This window comes from Lygodium microphyllum, chromosome 4 (assembly GCF_053477565.2).
Source record: "Lygodium microphyllum isolate KBCC chromosome 4, Lygodium_microphyllum_v1.1.10, whole genome shotgun sequence".
NCBI lineage: Eukaryota > Viridiplantae > Streptophyta > Polypodiopsida > Schizaeales > Lygodiaceae > Lygodium > Lygodium microphyllum.
The window spans coordinates 15,095,450-15,117,167 of record NC_141138.1 but is presented as its reverse complement, the minus strand read 5'-3'; the positions used below and the strand labels follow the sequence as shown (position 1 = coordinate 15,117,167).

Here is a 21,718-nt window from a genome sequence, read left to right as displayed (position 1 = left end):
ACGGCCTCAGCCAGAGGACAACATTGTAGACAGCAGGTCTAGGATCACATCCCGTCCCTCGTCACAAAGGAGATGGGACGCTCCCTCCTAGGCCCCCTCACAGAGAAGGAATTAGAGGCAGCTTTTCACACACAAGACGGTCCGGTAGAAATGTCCGAAAGAGGATGGCCTCTCTAAGGCCTTCTTCACCACCTTATGGGAGGTAGTGAAGGACCCCTTACTGCTAGCTTTCCAGGAGATTTTCAATTCAGGTCGGATGCCAAGGAGTTTATCGGCAGGTCTTATCAGTCTCCTCCCCAAACGGAGAGACTGGTTGGAGCTATCCCAGTGGAGACCGATCACCCTGTTGCCAATTGCCTATAAGGCATTCGCAAATATGATTGGTACGCGACTCCACCCTGTGCTTCCAAACATCATTCATGACACACCGACAAGCTTTGTCCAGGATAGGAGCATCCTAGACAATGTCGTTACCTTCTTTGAGGCGACAAAGTGAGCTCAGCACAGTGGTCTGGGATTGGCTGTAGGGATTGGCTATACTACTCCTGGATTTTGAGAAACACTATGACAGAGTGAACTAGGACTTCTTGGAGGAAACCATGGAGAGGTTGGGATTCCCCCAGACATGGATCCATGGGGTCTCTACACTCTACAGACCGGCTACCAACAGGGTTCTCATAGGTGGCAGGAGAGGGGAGGAGTTTCAGCTGGAGAGATCCGTACGGCAAGGCTGCCCACTGGCCCCGTATCTGTTCCTACTCTTTGCAGAGGCGATGTCTCACTTCCTCAGATCACGTGTGAGTGGGTTAGGCGGCATCCGACTTCCAGTGAGAGAGGAGACAGAGCTGTTAGACTCAAGAGTATGCAGATGATACAGCACTTTACATAGAGGACGATGAGTTGATACTGGAAAGAGCGAGACTAGCTCTCAAGGTATTCTGTACTGCAACACAAGTGAAAATCAACTTGCAGAAGTCGGTTGGTTTCCTTACAAACCTGAACTCTAGTACGGAGTGGGATGTCCACTTGGGATTTAGATGGGTGTGCAGAGGGTAGACCGTCCGCTACCTAGGGTTCTAGGTGGGACTCGACATCACCCCCGCCCAGCAGTTTCTCCTAGTCCTCGACTCTATTCAGAGAAAGCTGACCTATTGGAGTACTACTCGTCTCTCCCTAGCAGGCCGAGCCCTAGTGGTCAACCAAGTCCTCTTAGCGACGGCTCGGTACATCGCCTCATGTTGGTGCCTCTCCTCATCCTCTGTTGCTCACCTTCGCCGCCTAGTGCGAGATTTCCTCTAGGCCGAGTCGGACGATTCCAAGGACTCTCAGGCCAAGGTGGCATGGGCGACCATCATCCGGCATCGGTCAGAGGGAGAGCTTGGGATCATTAACCCAGAGTATCAGAGTATGGTTCTTTTGGGCAAGCTTGTAGTCCACAGTCTCACACCAGGAGGGCAAACCTGGAAGGTCCTACTGTAGGAGGGTCTCCAAGAGTGCAAACCGAGGCTTGGCAGGGATTGGAGACCATCCTTGAGATGGATCTTCACGAAAGCCCAAATCATGCCTCCCAGATCTCCCTTTCTACGTAGCTTACTTCGTTTGTGGCAAGGCCTTCGTAGGGCCCTAATTTAGAGTCCCCCAGGTTGCCAGGAGGAGATAGACCGTCAGCCAATGATCTGGAACCCCTAGGTTAGAGATCAAGAGGGGGTACAGATCGGCGAGCGCCCCCACATCTAGTGGGCTGGTTGGGAGGCTGGCCCGACTTGCACCATCAGAACCCGGTGGGAGGTGTACAGGTTGGTGGACGAGGAGGTGTTGCAGCGGGCATCAGGTTGCCAAAGAGGAGTCGAGTTGAGGAGAAGGGAGATTGACGCAACAATACCTCAGGAGTGGCTTGGTCCCCCGATACGAGAGTCGGTAGCGCTCGGGGAGGTATGGGCCGCTAAGTTTTCACCGATAGGTATCCCCCTACAGGTGGCAAGTAGAGCGGGCAGCGCCCTGCATGAGACTTTCTTCACCGTTCAGAAGGGGGGGCATCTGGCCCTTGATAGAGGGCAACAGGATGAGGGGATAGCTGTCCTTTCATGGAGGAGGAGGAGGATGGTGGGCCTTCAGGGGAAGACATGGCGACTGGATCCCTATGTTTTTTTTGGGAGGAGCTCCAAGAGTGGCGCCTTTGGATTTGGGAGGGTAGACCACTTGATGAGCTGAGAGAGTGGCTATGGCCGGCCACTGCGGTCTCCAAGAAGCCACAAAGGTTTCTAGAATACACAGCCAAGATTGGCAAACACGTGCTGATGCAAGAGGACATGGACTGGGCACCATCGCGTAGCAGGTACTGGGCGGAGCACAGCATCACAGATGCTTTCCGATGGACATTCTGGCGTCGCCTATGGGACAGTTGGAGGCCGAGGGTATCGTATTTTGTATGCCTGGTGGCACATGGAGACCTAGCAATAGGGAGTTGGTTACCCCAGATGCAAAAGGATGGAAGATGTAAACGCTGCACACAGCAGCTTCTGGAAACTCCAAAGCACTGCCTCTAGTCGTGTGAGGCGGCGCGACTAGTGTAGAGAGGAGTATGCCGCATTCTCTGCCACATAGCACCCAGCCTTGGATGTATCTCATGGGGAGCTTTCTGCTGGCAAGCAGTCAATCAGGGTCGTCACCTTCTGTATGAGGCTGGGATGCAAAACACAATCTTCCTTATTGAGGCTAGGACGTGTGCAGTAGCCGGCTTGGAGGCTCTACCCATCTGCCAAGTACTGGAGCCCACAACAGACCGCTCTGAGGTATGGGAGATCCTGGGGAGTCTCACTGGATGGCATATCTGGAAGGCACAATGTCAGGAGGTTTTTGGAGGAGAGAGACTTTCTGTATAGGCGACTTTGGTAGAGCTCTGGACCTCCATCATCCACTCCCTTTGTGGCCGATGGGACCAGGTGCAAGGCGAGTCTCGAGCTCGTCAAGAGCTCCGTCTTCACTTCATCCGCACTTGGGGCTGTCAAGACTTGTTTTTCATGATGCAAGCAAGCAGTCCCAAATGGCGATACACCCCCCCTCCATGGCTTCTTGCTCCCATCCCCCCTAGACTGCCCTGAGAGGCCTGTATATTTGATATTTCTGTGACTCTGTATCAGCTCCAGCTAGTCTGCTGAGCAGGAGCACTTCTATGTATTCAAGGTTTTTCTGAAGTAATATAATTAGCCACACTTTATTTGCAAAAAAAGGACACCTCAGATGGAGACTTAGGGTTTCTATAACCTGCCTGTGGCTTGCACAAGTCTACCTATAGATTATCCAGTATGGCCACTGTCTTTTCAACAGCCCACATCCTCTCTCTCACACACAAAAGCATCACCAGAAGAAAAGCCAAAGGAAAGTGAAGTAGGACGAGAATTGTCCAGCTCTATGTCAAAAATGCCTCAAAAATGCGTAAGTAGTCTGTCAATTATTTTATTGAAATCAGAGCTCCTCTAGCAGTATATGCAACTTGGAAATCATTGCTGCTTCGCATCTCCCAATTGTGCATGAAGCCAAGGAGTCCATCTTTTTGTGCAAGATACTCCGGATTCTATCATCTTAGATCTAAAACAGTATAGGCCACACTTGCATTAATTCACCAAAGAAAGCTCAGCAGATCAGGTCTTTCCAGGAGTTACAAATCTCAGCTTTGGCAGCTTCCTTAAAGGGTAAACTATCAGGGTTCAACACCTAGAATACAGATAATGGCAAAGGTTTTCATGCTAAATGTTAGGAGAGCTTTCACTTCTATGCATCTCAACAAGATGGTTGTGAGGATGCAGAATGTGGACTTACTTTAGAAGGTATGCCTATGCTAGCATGGTAATGAAATATCCTTTTCCAGGCCCACATGGTCTGGCATTATAGACCACCCGACTAGTTGTATATTCAAGCTTTGTAATAGACTTCCCCCCTTGTTACATATTTTTTGATACAGAAATCCCTTACAGGGATGCTTTGTATTTTGCATTTTGCCTTGGGATAGTTTGTCCTGAGGAGTCTTATTAATTAAATTCTTTTTATCTTCTCTGAAAAAAAAAGCATGGTAATGGAATATTCAGCAGTATCAAGAGACCTTGGAAATAGCATGATTGTAGTATGTAGCAGAATTGATCCAGTCCTTGCTTTGATTGTAAACCCACCCTAATAGGGCATAAGCCTCTTCTTTATCCGGCTCCTCTTTGATGGCATTCCTATCAAAAGCATAGGACACAAGATCACACATTAGCAAGCCAAAAACATACTGAAATGAGATGCAGACCATGAAGCAAGTAACAAGAGGGGCCTTTTAGAGCCTCATCATTACAAACTTAATCATTGGTGTTTGGTAAAACTTACTCCAGAACATGGATTGCTTCTTGATGTTTCCCAGAAGAAAAATTCATACCTGCATCCTGGAAAAATAGTAATATTGTGATTCAGTATGTATTATAACAAGAAAGAAATAATAGAACGGAATAGCAGCTACCTTCAACAGCTTTTCATAGCTTCTCAAATTCTCAACCTTCTTAGCATCTTTTTTCAACATATTTGCTGCCTCTGTGCCAATAAGAAAAGCTACGAACTGGTGCTTTTTCAGCAAGACAGTCTGAAGCTCAAAAGACATGCAAATTAAAGAAAGTTTAAAGTCAAGGATAAAACTTATCCTGTAGATTGACACAAATCAGATTTCTCCCAGATGTTAGGTGGAAAGCATATGAAACGATTGACTCCAAACCATTGACAAATTAACATATGCTAGTTGGTTGATACAGATGGCAATAACTAAAATTTTACGCTCATTACACCAAGGTCAAACTTTTCAATCATGAGTAGTAATACTAGAATACTTAGGTAAAAACATTATTTAAGCCATTACAACATGGTCCAATATATTCGAGAGAATATGCGGTGATATGCAGCTACCCTTGGCTACTGTTCAGGGAACACTCTTAGATTTTGGATCCATGGTGGACCAGCTGGAGCATCTCTGTATTCAGTAGACTTGGGTATCAGCCCTTTTCCTCTTTCATTCTCAGCCTTCCTCTCTTCTGTGTAAGGACTCCGCATGAACTCACTCAAGGGCCTCAGCAAACTCATGACCCCTGCCACTTGGGCTAGTTATATTACTCAAAATAAGATACAATCAAGTACAAATGCTCAAACTCAACAGTCTAGCTGGAGCTGCTACAAATCAAATCAAATAATATATACAAGGCCTCTTAAGGTGGTTTGGGGGGGATGGGGGACAAAAGCCATGGTGGAGAAGTATAGCACCACTGAGGTTGCCATTCAATAAGGTGAAGAACACACCATGCTCACGCAAAGTGTGAAGGAACTGCTTCTGAAGCTCCCACAGTTGTCAGAAATCTCCTTATATCTGCTCCCACCAGGCACAAAGGGCGTGAACAATCAATGACCTCTAGCGCTGAAAATCATCTCACAGTGCACCTTCCAAATGTGCCACCCTATTGTTAGACAGTCATTTCCTGGACAGTCGGTGGACAGCAGAGTACGGCAGAGTGCCACATCAGCAGTACGGATGTCAGCAGCCATGTCAGCAATTCTGCACAGGTGCCACGTGGCAGCCTGCAGTCGGACAGTTTTTTATTATTTTTTCTGCAATCGGCTGCATTTAATGCACCCTTCCTGGCTATTTATAGTCAGGTTGTGGCACACCCTCCAATCTAGTTATTCATTTTAGATACTGATCTTGAGATCTGTTGGCTGAGACAGACTGTACTCGGGCTGACGAAGATCAAGGTTATCAAGTCAGAACATACGCAGATATTTGTCAGAGTGCAGCGGTGCGGAAGCGTAGGACTGAGAGAGAGAGAACGCAGAGAGAGAAGGGAGAGAAAGAGACAGTGTACACTGAAAATCTGCTGTATAAAGAATGCTGAATACAAAGATATACACGGGCGCAGTGCGCTGGACTGCGTGTCTCCACCTCGACGATGCGACCTGCTGTCCACCTCGAAGTCTGCTGCAGTCTGCACTGTCTGCTGTCAGAAATCTGCGAACAGAGACAGAAATCTGCACGGCACCGGTCTGTAATCTGCGACAGAGAATAGTGACCAGACTGCTGGAAACATCGACTATAAATAGTCGAAAAACTGCCTGAAATGGGGCGCCAGAAAATAGGGCGCAGCCTGAATAAGTCGGCTGCATTAAATGCAGCCGACTGGGCTGCTGACAGTCGGACTGCCACGTGGCAGTCCGACTGCACAGTCCGACTGACTGTGCAGGCTATGATCTGTCTAACACCCCCTCTCAGAGCCTGGACAGGGCAGAAGCCTGAGGGATCTGGAATGTTGCCGAAGTAGAGCCTGAGGAAGCGCCTTCGTAAACAAATCCGCAAGATTATCCTCCGTCTTGCAATACTCCACAGTGATGGTCTCATCCAAAAGCTTTTCTCGGATGAAGTGGTACTGGATCTCAATGTGCTTCGTCCGGGCATGAAAAACAGGATTCCTTGCCAAGGCAATGCAACTCTCATTGTCACATCGCAGCAATGTAGGACGAGTCTGGGGGCACCCAAGCTCCTCCAACAGTCTCCGAAGCCACACAACCTCGCATGTGGTGGAAGACGCGGCCCGATACTCCGCCTCAGTAGACGAAAGGGCTACCGTGGGCTGCTTCTTGCTACTCCATGAAATAACACCTGCACCCAAAGTAAAGCAGTAACCTGTTGTAGACCGCCTGTGGTCCACGTCACCGGCCCAATCCGAGTCGCTCCAACCTGCAAGTACAAGATCTGACCCATCTGTCCCTGCGGGGTAATGAATCCCCAAATCAGACGTCCCCCTCAGATACCGAAGTATCCTCTGAGCAGCCTGCCAATGCACCGTCTTAGGTTCACTCATGAACCCTGCCAAGAGCCCAACAGCAAAACATAGATCAACCCTGGTGTTGAGAAGCCAAATCAAAGACCCTATCAACTGTCGATAGCGGGAAGCATCCGCCAAAGGAGAAGCTGAGTGGGAAGTGGCCTTCCAGTTCGGATCCATAGGAGTAGAGAGGGCCCGACAATCTTCCATCTCAAAAGACACCAAGAGCTCCTGAACATATCTCTGTTGGGAGAGAAAGATCCCCCTCTGAGACTGAAAAATCTCATGTCCTAAAAAGAAATGGAGTAGCCCCAAATCCGTCATCTCGAACGTCCGATGTAAAGCTGACTTTGTCTCCTGGACCTGCTGTGCATCATCACCTGTGACAATCAAATCATCAACATATAATACAAACAGCACACAACCATCCTCGGAAGTGTGAACATACAGCTGCGGATCGGCCTTGGACCGCCGATATCCCAACTGAGTCTGAAGGAACGAATCAATCTTCTCGTTCCAAGCTCGCGAGGCCTGCTTGAGACCATACAGGGCCTTCTTCAACCTGTAGACTTTCCCATCTGAAGAACCAAAGCCAGGAGGCTGCTCAACGTAGATCTCCTCCTTCAAATCACCATTCAGGAAGGCCGACTTCACATCCAGCTGATAAACAGGCCATCTCCTATGGCCAGCCAAAGCAAGAACAGCTCTAATGGTTGCCATACGAGCTGTAGGGGCAAAGGTGTCATGACAGTCAATCCCTGGGCGCTGGGCAAAACCCTTAGCAACAAGGCGAGCCTTGTGCTTATCCAAAGTACCATCACTGAGATATTTGGTCTTAAAGACCCACTTGACTCCAATCACCTTCTTCTTCGGGGGGCGTGGCACAAGTGACCAAGTGCCATTCCTCTCAATAGCCTCCAACTCAGCTTCCATAGCTTTCTTCCATGGGGCGGACTGTAAAGCCTCCTTCACGGAGGTGGGCTCTCGATCCTGCATAACTCGGGACATCAAACAATAATTGGAGCACACAAGCTCCGAAGAATGCACCTAGTGCCTCCGTGACCGCCGCGGACCATCCTGCGGTCCCCACTCCTCAGGAACCCCCTCGATCCCTGAATCACGGAGTGTGTCACGGGCCCAGCGAGGAGGAGGCCGAACCTCCCCTCGTCGTTCTCCATCCGTAGAAGACTCTGGAATGTCCACCAGTGGTAACTCCTCAGAAGGATCCGGTGGAACAGTAGACTCTGTGTCAGAAACAGAATCATAATCAAACGGCACAGGCTCCAGTGGAACTGTAGAAGGAGCCAAACTCTCCCCTGGATCTCCAAGAACGGGATGCTCCTCACCCGTTGAAGAAGCCGGAACCTCCACAAACCGCACATCACGGCTAGTATATACATCCCGCTTGACGGGATCATAGAGTCGGTAGCCTTGGGACTGGGAGCTGTAGCCAACAAATACCTATTTGCGGGAAGCCGCTTCGAATTTGTCACGGTGAGCTTTGGGAATGTGAACATAGGCATCACACCCAAAGACCCGAAAGTAAGAAACATCTGGCTTCGATCCAAAATACGCCTCAAATGGAGTCATCCCTTCCACGGCCGAAGTAGGAGATCGGTTAAGAATGTGGACTGCAGTAGCCACAGCCTCGGCCCACAGAACCTGGGGGGTCTGTCGGTGCTCCATCATGGTGCGCGCCATCTCGATCACACTGCGGTTCTTCCGTTCGAGAATACCATTTTCTTGTGGAGTATTCGTATTGGCAAACTCCTGGTGAATTCCTCTATCTGCACAAAACCGAGCAAATTCATTAGAGACAAATTCACCTCCCTTGTCGGATCGCAAGGTCTTCAACTTCCGGCCTGATCGGTTCTCCTCAAAGAGAAGCCAATCCTTGAAATGCGAGAAAGCTTCTGATTTTAGTGCCAAAAAGTAGGCCCATGTCATCCTGCTATAGTCATCCACGATCAGCATGAAGTACGAGCTCCCACGCAGGGACTCATTCCTCATAGGGCCACATAGATCCGTAGATACTAACTCCATCGGTGAAGTAGACCGCCGCGAAGCGGTGTGGGGAATGGCATCCCTATGCTGCTTCCCCTTTATGCAGGAGACACATGGCTGCTGGCTCACCACTATATCCGGCAACCCTCGAACAAGCTGTCCCCGTGACGCCTTCCGAAGATAGTCATAGTTCAGGTGACCAAACCTAGCATGCCATAATTCAGACTGTGACTGTGAGGTAAGAAGAAGAGTAGAGAGGGCAGTGGAAGACTTCAGTTTGTAAATGCCGTTCTCCTCATATCCAGATGATAGAACCTTCCTCGATTCACGATCAAGGACTCGCACTGTAGAACTGTCAAACTCCACCAGAAGACCAAGGGAGCAAATCTTATGGACTGAAAGGAGATGGTACCCCAATCCTGGTACATGCAAAACCTCTGAGGTATGGGTGCCACCTCGTCCATCCGGAATAAGCTGCATCTTACCCCGACCTGCAATAGAAACAGAAGAGCTGTCTCCAATGAGAACCTGCCCACGCGAAGGTCGCAGCTGGGCAACACCATCTGATGAAGGAGTCATGTGCCGTGAGGCACCACTATCAATAATCCACTCTCGAGATTGGGAGGCCGCCATCGCAGCATCAGAAGCATTCGGTGAAGCGTCCTCAATGACAACTAGATGTAGAAATGCAGCTGATGAGGGTGCAGCCACCGCTCCAGAATCCTTGGTTTCCTTCTTCTTGGTGTCCTTCGAGTCTTTGTCAGGGCAATCCTTCTTCCAATGGCCAGTCTTTCCACAAATATGGCATGTGGAGTCTTTGTCCTTGTCCTTCTCCTTGTCCTTCTTGGACTTGTTATCCCCCTTCTTCTTCTTTTGGTCCTTCCCCTTCTTCTGAGAGGCTTGACCTGTCAACGCCTCCGTCTTGGAAGCATTCTGTCCCTTTAACTGTTCCTCTTGGTCCAAGACCATAGGAACCAACTCCTCCCACCGAAGAGTAGACTCTCGCCCTGAAGCAATAAGGGCAGAGTAAAATGTACCGAATCGTGGCGGCAACTGGGACAAGAGTGTAATCGCCATGTCTTCGGAGGAGATCGGCTTCCCCGCATTCTGAACCTGCATCTGTAGCTGCCTTAGCTTGTTAATGTGTTCCCTTAGCGAAGAAGACTTATTGACGGACAAGGTCCGCATCTGTACCTCCAAAGAAACCCTCTTCATCAGGGTCATCCGATTGTACATTTGATCAAGCTCCAGCCATATCTCACGAGCCACCGTCAAGTGCTCGATGTGAGCGATCACAGCTGTAGTGCATGATAGAAAGAGAAAGGATCGAATCCTGGCATTCAGTTTGTCCCAATGAGACTGGGCCCTGGCCAACTCCGCACGAGCATCGGAAGAGAGTTTGGACTCATCTCTTACCGAGGGCCGGTCAATATCTTCCTGTACCAACTCCGCCAAATCATAGGACTCCAGAATGGCCAACATCATAACGCGCCAAATGCGGTAGTTGTCGCCGTCGAGCTTCTGATCTGTAGGAAGAGCCGGTAGGACAGGCACCTTCCGGTCCATAATCGCCTGGAACTCCAGGTCCATCTCTGTAGACATCTTCACCTGCAATGCCTTCTCAAACGCAAAAGCAGCCCCCTCTGACTGAGTAGACTCAGCCTGCTAAGGCTCTTCAGCGTCCCGAAGCTTCTTCACCCGCCGGAGGCGATGAAAAAGCAAAACCTGCACTTTTAGGTTGAAAACTCAAACTTTCTCCGCGACAAACAGCAGTAAACAGCAGCAAATCCATCACCTGTACTCCTTTCCTGTGCGCCCACACTCGTTTCAGCCTTGTTCCAAGGCGCAGCCCTCCTGTCTGCCCTTAAACGCAAAAAACGCAAATTTGTGTCGCGATGGAAACTCCTCTTCAGGTTGATTCTGCGCTCAGTCAGCCCTCATACACTGCTCTGATACCATGTCAGAGTGCAGCAGTGCGGAAGCGTAGGACTGAGAGAGAGAGAACGCAGAGAGAGAAGGGAGAGAAAGAGACAGTGTACACTGAAAATCTGCTGTATAAAGAATGCTGAATACAAAGATATACACGGGCGCAGTGCGCTGGACTGCGTGTCTCCACCTCGACGATGCGACCTGCTGTCCACCTCGAAGTCTGCTGCAGTCTGCACTGTCTGCTGTCAGAAATCTGCGAACAGAGACAGAAATCTGCACGGCACCGGTCTGTAATCTGCGACAGAGAATAGTGACCAGACTGCTGGAAACATCGACTATAAATAGTCGAAAAACTGCCTGAAATGGGGCGCCAGAAAATAGGGCGCAGCCTGAATAAGTCGGCTGCATTAAATGCAGCCGACTGGGCTGCTGACAGTCGGACTGCCACGTGGCAGTCCGACTGCACAGTCCGACTGACTGTGCAGGCTATGATCTGTCTAACAATATTTCCTATGTCCCCCTTGTGTATTTCTGCACTCTTATACAGCATATTACACCGCAGATTTTCTGCGTTTACACCGTCTCCTTTTCTCTCTCTCTCTTTTCTCTGTGTTCACTCTCTCTCAATCTTTCTCCTACGCTTCCGCATCACTGCACTCTGACATGGTATCAGAGCGGTGAAGATGGACTAACTGAGGGCTGAACCTATCTGAAGAGGAGATTTCAGTGCGACACAAGGCTGCGTTTCTAGGATTCGAGGGCGAGCGGGAGGGCTGCGCATCGGATCAAGGCTGAAGCGAGCGTGGGCGTGCGGGAAAGAAATCTAATTGGTGAATTTGCTGCAGGTTATTGCTGTTCGAAGGGGAGGAAGGCTGCATTTGAGGCCTTCCATTGCAGATTTTACATTTTCATCGCCTCCGGCGGGTGAAGAAGGTTTGGGCAGCGGAGGAACCAGCCCTATAAGGCTGCATTTTCACAGTCAGAGGAGGCTGATTTTACGTTTATGCAGGTATTTTAGGTTAGCATGTCTACAGAGACTGATTTGGAGTTCCAAGCGATCATGGACAGGAGGGTGCATGTCCTATCGGCTCTTCCATCAGATCAAAAGCTTGATGGTGACAATTACCGCATCTGGCAAGTGATGATGTTGGCCATTTTGGAGTCTTATGATTTGGCAGAACTAGTGATGGAGGTGATTAACAGGCCCTTGGTGAGGGATGAGTCCAAACTCTCCTCCAATGCTTGCGCAGAGTTGACCAAGGCCTAGTCTCATTGGGACAAACTGAATGCCAGGATTTGATCTTTTCTGTTTGTCTTACACTACAGCAATGATAGCTCATATCAAGCACTTGACGGTGGCTCGAGAGACATGACTGGAGCTCGATCAAATGTATAACCGTGACCCTGATGAAGAGGGTTTCTTTGGAGGTGCAGATGCGGACCTTGTCCATGAATAAGTCTTCTTCGCTTTGGGAACACATCAACAAGCTTCGGCAGCTTCAGACACAGGTCCAAAATGAGGGGAAGCCAATTTCCTCCAAAGACATGGCAATCACTTTACTATCCCAGTTGCCGCCACGATTCAGTACTTTTTATTCCGCTCTTATTGCATCAGGGCGGGAATCAACTCTTCGGTGGGAAGAGTTGGTTCCTATGGTCTTGGACCAAGAGGAACAGTTGAAGGGACAGAATGCGTCCAAATCGGAGGCTTTGGTTGGTCAAGCCTCTCAGAAGAAGGAAAAGGACCAAAGGAAGAAGAAGGACAACAAATCCAAGAAGGACAAGGAGAAGGAATCGACTTGCCATATTTATGGAAAGATCGGTCATTGAAAGAAGGATTGCCCTGACAAAGACAAGAAGGACACCAAGAAGAAGAACACGAAGGATTTTGGAGCGGTGGTTGCACCCTCATCAGCTGCTTTTCTACACTTAGCAATCATTAAGGACTCTACACCGAAAACTTCTGATGCTGCAATGACAACTCTCCAACTCGAGAGTGGATTGTGGACAGTGGTGCCTCACGGCACATGACTCCTCCTTCCGTTGGTGTCACCCATTTGCGACCTTCGCGTGGGCAGATTCTCATTGGAGACAGCTCTTCTGTGTCTATTGCTACGCGAGGTGAGATGCAGCTTATTCCAGATAGATGTGGTGGTACCCACACTTCTGAGGTGTTGCATATGCCAAGTTTGGGGTATCATTTACTTTCGGTCCACAAGATTTGTGCTCTTGGCCTCTTGGTGGAATTTGACGGTGATACTGTTCGAGTCCTTGATCGTGGATCAAGAAAGGTTCTCTTTACAGGGTATGAGGAGAATGGCGTCTACAAATTGAAGTCTTCTTCAGCTCTTACTTTTCTTCTTCTTACTTCTCAGACACAGTTACGAGTTATGGCATGCTCGGTTTGGCCACCTGAACTACGAGTATCTTCGGAAGGTGTCGCGAGGGTCGTTTGTTCGAGGATTGCTGAACATAGTGGAGAGCCATCAGCCATGTGTCTCTTGCATTCGTGGGAAACTGCAACAGGATGCGATTCCCAACAAAACTTCTAGGCGGTCTACTTCACACATGGAGCTTGTACCTACACATCTTTGTAGCCCGATAAGGACCGAGTCCCTGAAGGGGAGCTTGTACTTCATATTGATCGTAGATGACTACAACAGGATGACTTGGGCCTATTTTTTGACTTTGAAGTTGGACGCTTTCTCTCACTTCAAGGATTGGCTTCTCTTTGAAGTGAACCGTTCTGGCTGGCGACTGAAGACCTTGCGTTCAGACAAGGGAGGTGAATTTATGTCTAATGAGTTTGCTCGTTTTTGTGCAGATAGGGGCATTCACCAGGAGTTTTTCTAACACCAACACTCCCCAAGAGAATGGCATTTTGGAGCAGAAGAACCGAAGTGCGATTGAGATGGCGCGCACCATGATGGAGCACCGACAGACACCTCAGTTTCTGTGGGCCGAGGCAATGGCTACCGCAATTCACATCCTCAATCGATCTCCCACTTCGGCTGTTGACAGGATGGCTTATGTGCACATTCCGAAAACACGGCGTGATAAATTCGAGGCGGCTTCCCGACGACAGGTTTCTGTTGGCTATAGCTCCCAGTCCCAAGGTTATCATTTGTTTGATCCCATCAAGCGAGATGTCTACACGAACCGAGATGTGCGGTTCGTGGAAGTTCCGGCCACAGAGGGGGGTAAGGAGCACCCTGTCCTTGGAGATCCAAGCGACAGTTGGGCTTCCCAGACAGTTCCTTTGGAGCCAGAGCCTCTTGATGGAGATTCTTCTTCTGATTCAGAGTCTTCTCTTCCACCGGCCACCCCCGAGGAGATTTCGCCGGTGGATGTTCATGAGTCTTCAGCAAATGGAGAGCGACGGAAAGCGGTTCGTCCTCCTTCTCGTTGGGCCCGTGACACACTCCGAGATTCCCAGATCGAGGGGGTCCCTGAGGAGTGGGAACCGCAAGATGGACTGCGGAGGTCACGGAGGAACTAGACACATTCTTCGGAGCTTGTTTGCTCCAACTATTATTTGCTGACCCATGTTATGCAGGATCGAGAGTCCACTTTAGTGAAGAAGGCTTTGCAATCTAATCATTGGCGAAACGCCATGGAAGCCGAGTTGGAGGCTATTGAGAGGAATGGCACTTGGTCTCTTGTGCCTCGTCTCTCTCACAAGAAGGTGATTGGTGTTAAGTGGGTCTTCAAGACCAAGTACCTTAGCGATGGTTCTTTGGACAAGCACAAGGCTCGCCTTGTTGCTAAAGGTTTTGCTCAACGCCCAAGCATTGTTTTCCATGATACTTTTGCCCCCACTGCTCATATGGCGACTATTCGAGCTGTTCTTGTCTTGGCTGGCCATAGGAGATGGCCTGTTTATCAATTGGATGTGAAGTCGGCCTTTCTGAATAGTGACTTGCAGGAGGATATCTATGTTGAGCAGCCTCTTGGCTTTGGATCCTCGGATGGGAAAGTTTACAGGTTGAAGAAGGCCTTGTATGGCCTCAGGCAGGCTCCCGTGCATGGAACGAGAAGATTGACTCGTTTCTTCAGTCGAAGTTGGGATATCGACGCTCCAAGGCTGATCCGCAGCTTTATGTTCACACTTCCGAGATTGGTCGAGTGTTGTTTGTGTTATATATCGATGATTTGATTCTGACAAGGGATCATGCACAGAAGGTCTGAGTAACCAAGACAGCTTTACATCAGGTATTCGAGATGACGGAGTTGGGGCTTCTTGATTTCTTCTTGGGTCACGAGATTTATCAATCTCAGAGGGGAATTCTCATCTCTCAACAAAGGTACATTCAGAAGCTCTTTGTGACTTTTGAGATAGAGACTTATCGGCCCATTACTACTCCTATGGATCCGAATTGAAAGGCCACTTCACACTCAAATTCTCCCGTGATGGATGTTTCACGCTACCATCAGTTGATTGGATCCTTGATTTGGCTTCTCAACACTTGTGTTGATCTTTGTTTTACTGTGGGTCTTTTGGCAGGGTTCATGACTAAACCCAAATAGGTACATTGGCAGGCTGCCTTGAGGATTCTTCACTATTTGAGGGGGACCTCTGACTTAGGGATTTCTTATCCCGCAGGTACAGATGCTTCCAATCTGGTTCTTGCAGGTTGGAGTGACTTATCAAGAATCACGTGGTGGGGGACTTTGCTTGAGCTGCTACGCCAAACATACAATGTATACACAAGAGGAAGCTCACTCAAGGACACAAGAAGAGAGATGAAGGCCAAAACGTTTTCTTGCTAATTTCTTTCTTCTTCTTCCACACACTATACAATGTACACAAAGTATAGATAAGATACAACATAAAGAAAAGTGGCCTTCTAAGTCAAACAGTGCATAACCGACTACACTGATCGACTGGCGTTATATCTTTGCCAGCTGTAGGTAGGTGTAATAAACTAAATATAATAAGTGATAAGTCAATGGCCATGTGAGTATCATAATGACCACCAACGTGCTAAGTGTAGACGTGCGGACTCATCTAGCCAGGTGGTCCATCATCACTGTCCACACGTGTTGAACTTGCCAGCTCAACACTCCCCCTCAAGCTCATCTCTATCTCTGCAACTCCAAGTAAGCTTTGAAACTTTCGAAGCTTCTCTGCACCCAATGCCTTTGTGAAAATGTCAGCTATCTGATCCTATGTGCTGACATATACCAAGTCAATCTCTCCTGCAAGTACCTTCTCTCTTACAAAGTGGTAGTGCACCTCAATGTGTTTTGTCCTAGCATGGAACACTGGATTCCTAGCTAGTTATATGCTGCTCGTATTGTCACAATGAATGACAACTAGACCATCTCCCTGCACGTCCAAATCACCTAATAACTTTTGCAGCCATACCACCTCACATGCTGCCATAGCAGTACCTCTATATTCAGACTCTGTACTCGATAGAGCAACTGTAAGTTGCTTTTTACTACTCCATGTAACTGCTGCACTACCAAGGGAAAACATGAATCCACTAGTAGATCTCCTGTCTGACATGCTACCAGCCCAATCTGCATCTGTATATCCAAAGACCTATACGTCCTCACCTGCCTCATAAAAAAGTCAATAATGTAAAGTGGACTTCACATATCTCAATATACGTCTAACTACATCCAAATGAGGCTTTCTAGGCATCTGTTTAAACTGACTGACAAGGCCAACAGCATAGCTCAAGTCTGGCCTTGTGATAGTCATGTAAATCAAACTCCCTACTATCCTCCTGAACATAGTAGGGTATTCTATCTCATCCCCAAAGTAGGCACTCAACTTCACATTTTGCTCCAATGATACTGAAATAGGCTTACATGCTGTCATGCCATACTTGGATAACATATCCAAGTCATACTGCCTTTTGGATAGCTCTATGCCATCATCACATCTGATCACCTCAATATCAAGAAAGTATCTCAGCTTACCCAAATCTTTCATCTCAAACTTCTTCTTCAAGAAGTCCTTAACTTCAACAATCCCATTGTCACTGTCGCCTATAATAATCAAGTCATTCACATAGATAACTATAATGACAAAACCTGCATCTCCCTTTCTCACATAAAGTGAGTGATCAGTATCAGAAATACAAATTCCAATAATGAAAAGATACTCTCCAATCTTGTTAGACCATGCTCTAGGTGCTTGCTTCAGCCCATAGAGCGCCTTCTTTAACCTGCACACACATGTGGAATGCTCTAAATCCTCATAACCTGCTGGCTGCTCCATATACACTTATTTTTCCATTTCACCATGCAAGAAGGCATTCTTAACATCCATTTGCTGCAAACTCCAACCTTTGGCTGCTGCCAAGGCAATCACACACCTAACAGTTGCCATCCTAGCAACTGGACTAAATGTCTCTTCATAATCTATGGCATGTGTTTGAGCATAGCCTTTTGCAACCAGTCTAGTCTTATACCTGCTAACTAAACCATCTGCATTATGCTTGACTTTGTAAACCCACTTACAGTCAATAGCTTTATTACCCTTAGGTAAGGGTACCAAATCCCAAGTCTTATTGGCTTCTAATGCAACCATCTTCTCATCCATTGTTGCATCCCAATGAGCATGACCAACAGCATCCTCAAAACAAGTGGGCTCAACATCCGCAACTAGTTTCACCATATACGCATAATGGTGAGCTGCATAATCTTCAAAACCAAATCTTTTAACAAGGTATCTGACCTTGCTAGATCTGCATACCACCGGATCACTCAATGGAGCCTTTACATTACTATGAGTTCTCTATACACATGGTGTCCTGACTGAAGAAATACCAAGCTCATCATCCAAACTATCTGAACCACTAGAATCTCCATCAAATCCCAAATGACTAATAGATACATCATTACCATCCAACACTTTCTTCTTTACTTTGTCCTTCCCTACAACACTTATAGATCCACCTGAAGATATGAGGCTACTCCTTAGTCTCCCAGACCAAGGACTCACTGTACGTATTGTTGGAGCGCGCGGGTAGCGGAAGCGTGAAGATTTGCAGCAGAGGAAGTGAACAGATGAGTGAGAGTGAGAGTAAGAGTGACGAACAGATTTGGGTGTACCAACAATGTGTTGGTACACAAAGAATAAAATGTATTTATACTTAGGGCCCGTAAGGGTGCATTCACATGTACAACATAACAATACACGTGTAAAATACATGGAGGTAGGTGACCGGTGGAACAGTAGACTCTATATCAGAAACAGAATCAAAATCAAAAGGCGTGGACTCCAAAGAAACTATAGCGGGAGCCCAACTCTCCCCTGGATCTCCAAGAACGGGATGCTCCTCACCCGCTGCTATGGCCGGAACCTCCATGAACCGCACATCTCAACTGGTGTACACATCCCGCTTGACAGGATCATACAAACGATAGCCTTGGGACTTAGAGCTATAGCCAACAAACACCTGTCTTCGGGAAGCTGCTTCAAATTTATCACGATGGGCCTTGGAAATGTGAACATAGGCATCACACCCAAAAACCCTAAAATAAGAAACATCGGGCTTAGTCCCAAAGTAAGCCTCAAAAGGTGTCATCCCATCAACGGTCGAAGTGGGGGATCGGTTAAGGATGTGAACTGCAGTAGCCACAGCCTCGGCCCACAGAAACTGAGGTGTCTGTCGGTGCTCCATCATGGTGCGCGCCATCTCGATCACACTTCGGTTCTTCCGTTCAAGAATGCCATTTTCTTGAGAAGTGTTGGTATTAGCAAACTCCTAGTGAATACCTTTATCTGCACAAAAACGAGTAAACTCATTAGAAACAAATTCACCACCCTTGTCGGATCGCAAGGTCTTCAATCTCCGGCCTGATCAGTTCTCCTCAAAGAGACCTTGAAGTGGGAGAAAGCTTCTGACTTCAATGCCAAGAAATAGGCCCATGTCATCCTGCTGTAGTCATCTACGATCAGCATGAAGTACGAGCTCCCTCTCAAGGACTCGTTCCTCATAGGGCCACAAAGATCAGTAGATACAAGCTCCATCGGTGAAGTAGACCGCCGCGAAGCTTTGTTGGGAATCGCATCCCTATGTTGTTTCCCACGAATGCAGGAGACGCATGGCTGCTGGCTCACCATTATATCCGGCAACCCTCGAACAAGTTGTCCACTTGACGCACTCCGAAGATAATCATAGTTGAGGTGACCAAATCGAGCATGCCATAGCTCTGACTGTGTCTAAGAGGTAAGAAGAAGAGTAGAGAGGGCAGTAGAAGACTTCAATTTGTAGATGCCGTTCTCATATCCTGATGAGAGAACCTTCCGTGACCCACGATCAAGGACTCGCACTGAATCACTGTTAAACTCCACCATAAGTCCAAGGGAACAAATCTTATGAACTGACAGTAGATGATACCCTAAACCTGGTACATGCAAGACCTCTGAGGTATGGGTACCACCACGTCCATCTGGAATAAGCTGCATCTCACCCCGTCCTGCAATAGACACAAAAGAGCTATCTCCAATGAGAATCTGCCCACGCGAAGGTCGCAACTAGGCAACACCATCTGATGAAGGAGTCATGTGCCGAGAGGCACCACTGTCAACGATCCACTCTCGAGCCTGGGGAGCTGTCATCGCAACATCAGAAGCATTCGGTGTAGAGTCCTCAATGACAGCTAGATGAAGAAATGCAGCTGATGAGGGTGCAACCACCGCTCCAAAATCCTTCGTGTCCTTCTTGTTGGTATCCTTCTTGTCTTTGTCAAGGCAATCCTTCTTCCAATGGCCGATCTTTCCACAAATATGGCATGTGGATTCTTTATCCTTGTCCTTGTCCTTCTTTGACTTGTTATCCCCCTTCTTCTTCTTTTGGTCCTTCCCCTTCTTCTAAGAGGCTTGACCTGTCAGTGCCTCCCACTTGGAAGCATTCAGTCCCTTCAGTTGTTCCTCTTGGTCCAAGACCATAGGAACCAACTCTTCCCACCGAAGAGTGGACTCTCGCCCCGAGGCAATAAGGGCGGAGTAGAAAGCACCGAATCGTAGCGGCAACTGGGACAAGAGTGTGATCGCCATGTCTTCGGAGGAAATCGGCTTCTCCGCATTCTGAACCTGCATCTGAAGCTGTCTAAGCTTGTTGATGTGCTCCCGCAATGAAGAAGACTTGTTCACGGACAAGATCCGCATCTGTACCTCCAAAGAAACCCGCTTCATAAGGGTCATCTGGTTATACATCTGATCAAGCTCCAGCCACATCTCCCGAGCCACCGTCAAGTGCTCGATATGGGCTATCACGGCTGTAGTACAAGACAGAAAAAGAAAGGAACGAATCCTGGCATTCAGTTTGTCCCAGTGAGACTGTGCCTTGGCCAACTCCGCACGAGCATTGGAAGAGAGTTTGGACTTATCTCTCACCGAGGGCCGGTCGATCTCCTCCTGTACAAGCTCCGCCAAATCGTAGGACTCAAGGATGGCCAACATCATCACACGCCAAATGCAGTAATTGTCGCCATCGAGCTTCTGATCTGCGGGAAGAGCCGGTAAGACAGGCACCTTCCGGTCCATGATCATCTGGAACTCCAAGTCAATCTCTGTAGACATCTTCACCTGTAATGCCTTTACAAACGCAAAAGCAGCCCCCTCTGACTATGAAAACGCAGCCTGCTAGGGCTCTTCCGTGTCCCGAAACTTCTTCACCCACCGGAGGCGATGAAAAAGCAAAACCTGTACTTGAAAGCTGAAAACTCAAACTTCCTCCTTGTCAAACAGCAGTAAACAGCAGCAAATCCACCACCTGGACTCCTTTCCCGCGTGCCCACGCTCGCTTCAGCCTTGTTCCGAGGCGCAGCCCTCCTGCTCGCCCTCGAACGCTAGAAACGCAGCCTTGCGTCACGATGGAAACTCCTCTTCAGGTTGGTTCTTCACTCAGTCAACCCTTCTACACTGCTCTGATACCATGTCAGAGTGCAGCGGTGAGGAAGCGTAAGACTGAAAGAGAGAGAACACAGAGAGAGGAGAGAGAAAGAGACAGTGGAAGACGAAGATCTGCTGTATAAAGTGTGCTGTATACAAAGATATGCAGATATATACACGGGCGCAGTGCGTTGGACTGCGTGTCTCCACCTCGACGATGCAACCTGCTGTTCACCTCGAAGTCCGCTACAGTCTGCACGATCTCCTGTCTAAAATCTGCGAACAGAGACAGAATCTGCACGAGCCTCTAGCCTGTAATCTGCGTACAGAAGTGTGTGGGAGACTGCTGGAAATCCCAGCTATAAATAGCCAAAAACTGGGCGCAAAATAACTGCAGGTCGGCTGCATTAAATGCAGCCGACTGTACTGTACCAGGTCGGACTGCCACGTGGCAGTCCGACTGACCAAGATCTGAATCGCTAACAGTAAGAACCAAAGGTGTTGTGAAAAAATGCTCTAAACGCAAAAGGCACAAAGCCAATCGTACAACAAAGCACAAACTGATAAACTCTGAACACAATTAGGGTTAGGGTTAGGGTAACAAAGAGACGGTGAACACAATGAATAATAAAGTGAATGAATAATGAATATACAGTGCTCATGCAGCAAACACACTATCAAACTCTCATTATCTTTGGGATCAAGGAAGAGGTTATGAGTTGTAAAGTGTATCGTACTTCAAACGGATTCCGAATCACAACAAAGGCAACCTCCAAGTGTCAAACACCAGCAAACGCAACAAAGGCAGGCTAAATTTGATGCAAACGGCAGTGCAGGAGAGAGAAAGACTAAAAACACAAATACTTGAGGGGGAAAAAACTAGATAATAGCTGTTAGATGCAAACACAGTAGATAGAGGTGAGAGAATATCAAGGCGGCAGCTAGAAACTCCAAACGCAACATTCAGAGGAGAGAAGATCAGGCTGATAGTTGCTAGCTGATGGTGAAAGCACCAAACTGTAGGCGACAACTCCTAGGAGCTGGTGATAGCTACAAATAGGCCACAAAAGGCTGGAATCACGCGCCCGATGGTAAC

General features: G+C 48.1%; 1 protein-coding gene across 7 annotated transcripts in view; it reads right to left on the bottom strand.

The window, feature by feature from the left end:
• Positions 1 to 21,718, bottom strand: part of LOC148036819 (ALBINO3-like protein 2, chloroplastic) — a 71,039-nt gene that overhangs the window by 5,483 nt on the left and 43,838 nt on the right. For all 7 annotated transcript variants that reach the window (XR_015690521.1, XM_087675718.1, XM_087675715.1 and 4 more), the window contains 3 exons: positions 4,493 to 4,612; positions 4,363 to 4,418; positions 4,100 to 4,217 (listed from right to left, as the gene is read on the bottom strand). Coding sequence is in view for 6 of the 7 variants with exons in the window: in XM_087675718.1 (XP_087531844.1) it covers positions 4,100 to 4,217; positions 4,363 to 4,418; positions 4,493 to 4,612 (294 nt within the window). In the remaining variant the exon portion in view is untranslated. The remainder of the gene's footprint in view (positions 1 to 4,099; positions 4,218 to 4,362; positions 4,419 to 4,492; positions 4,613 to 21,718) is intronic.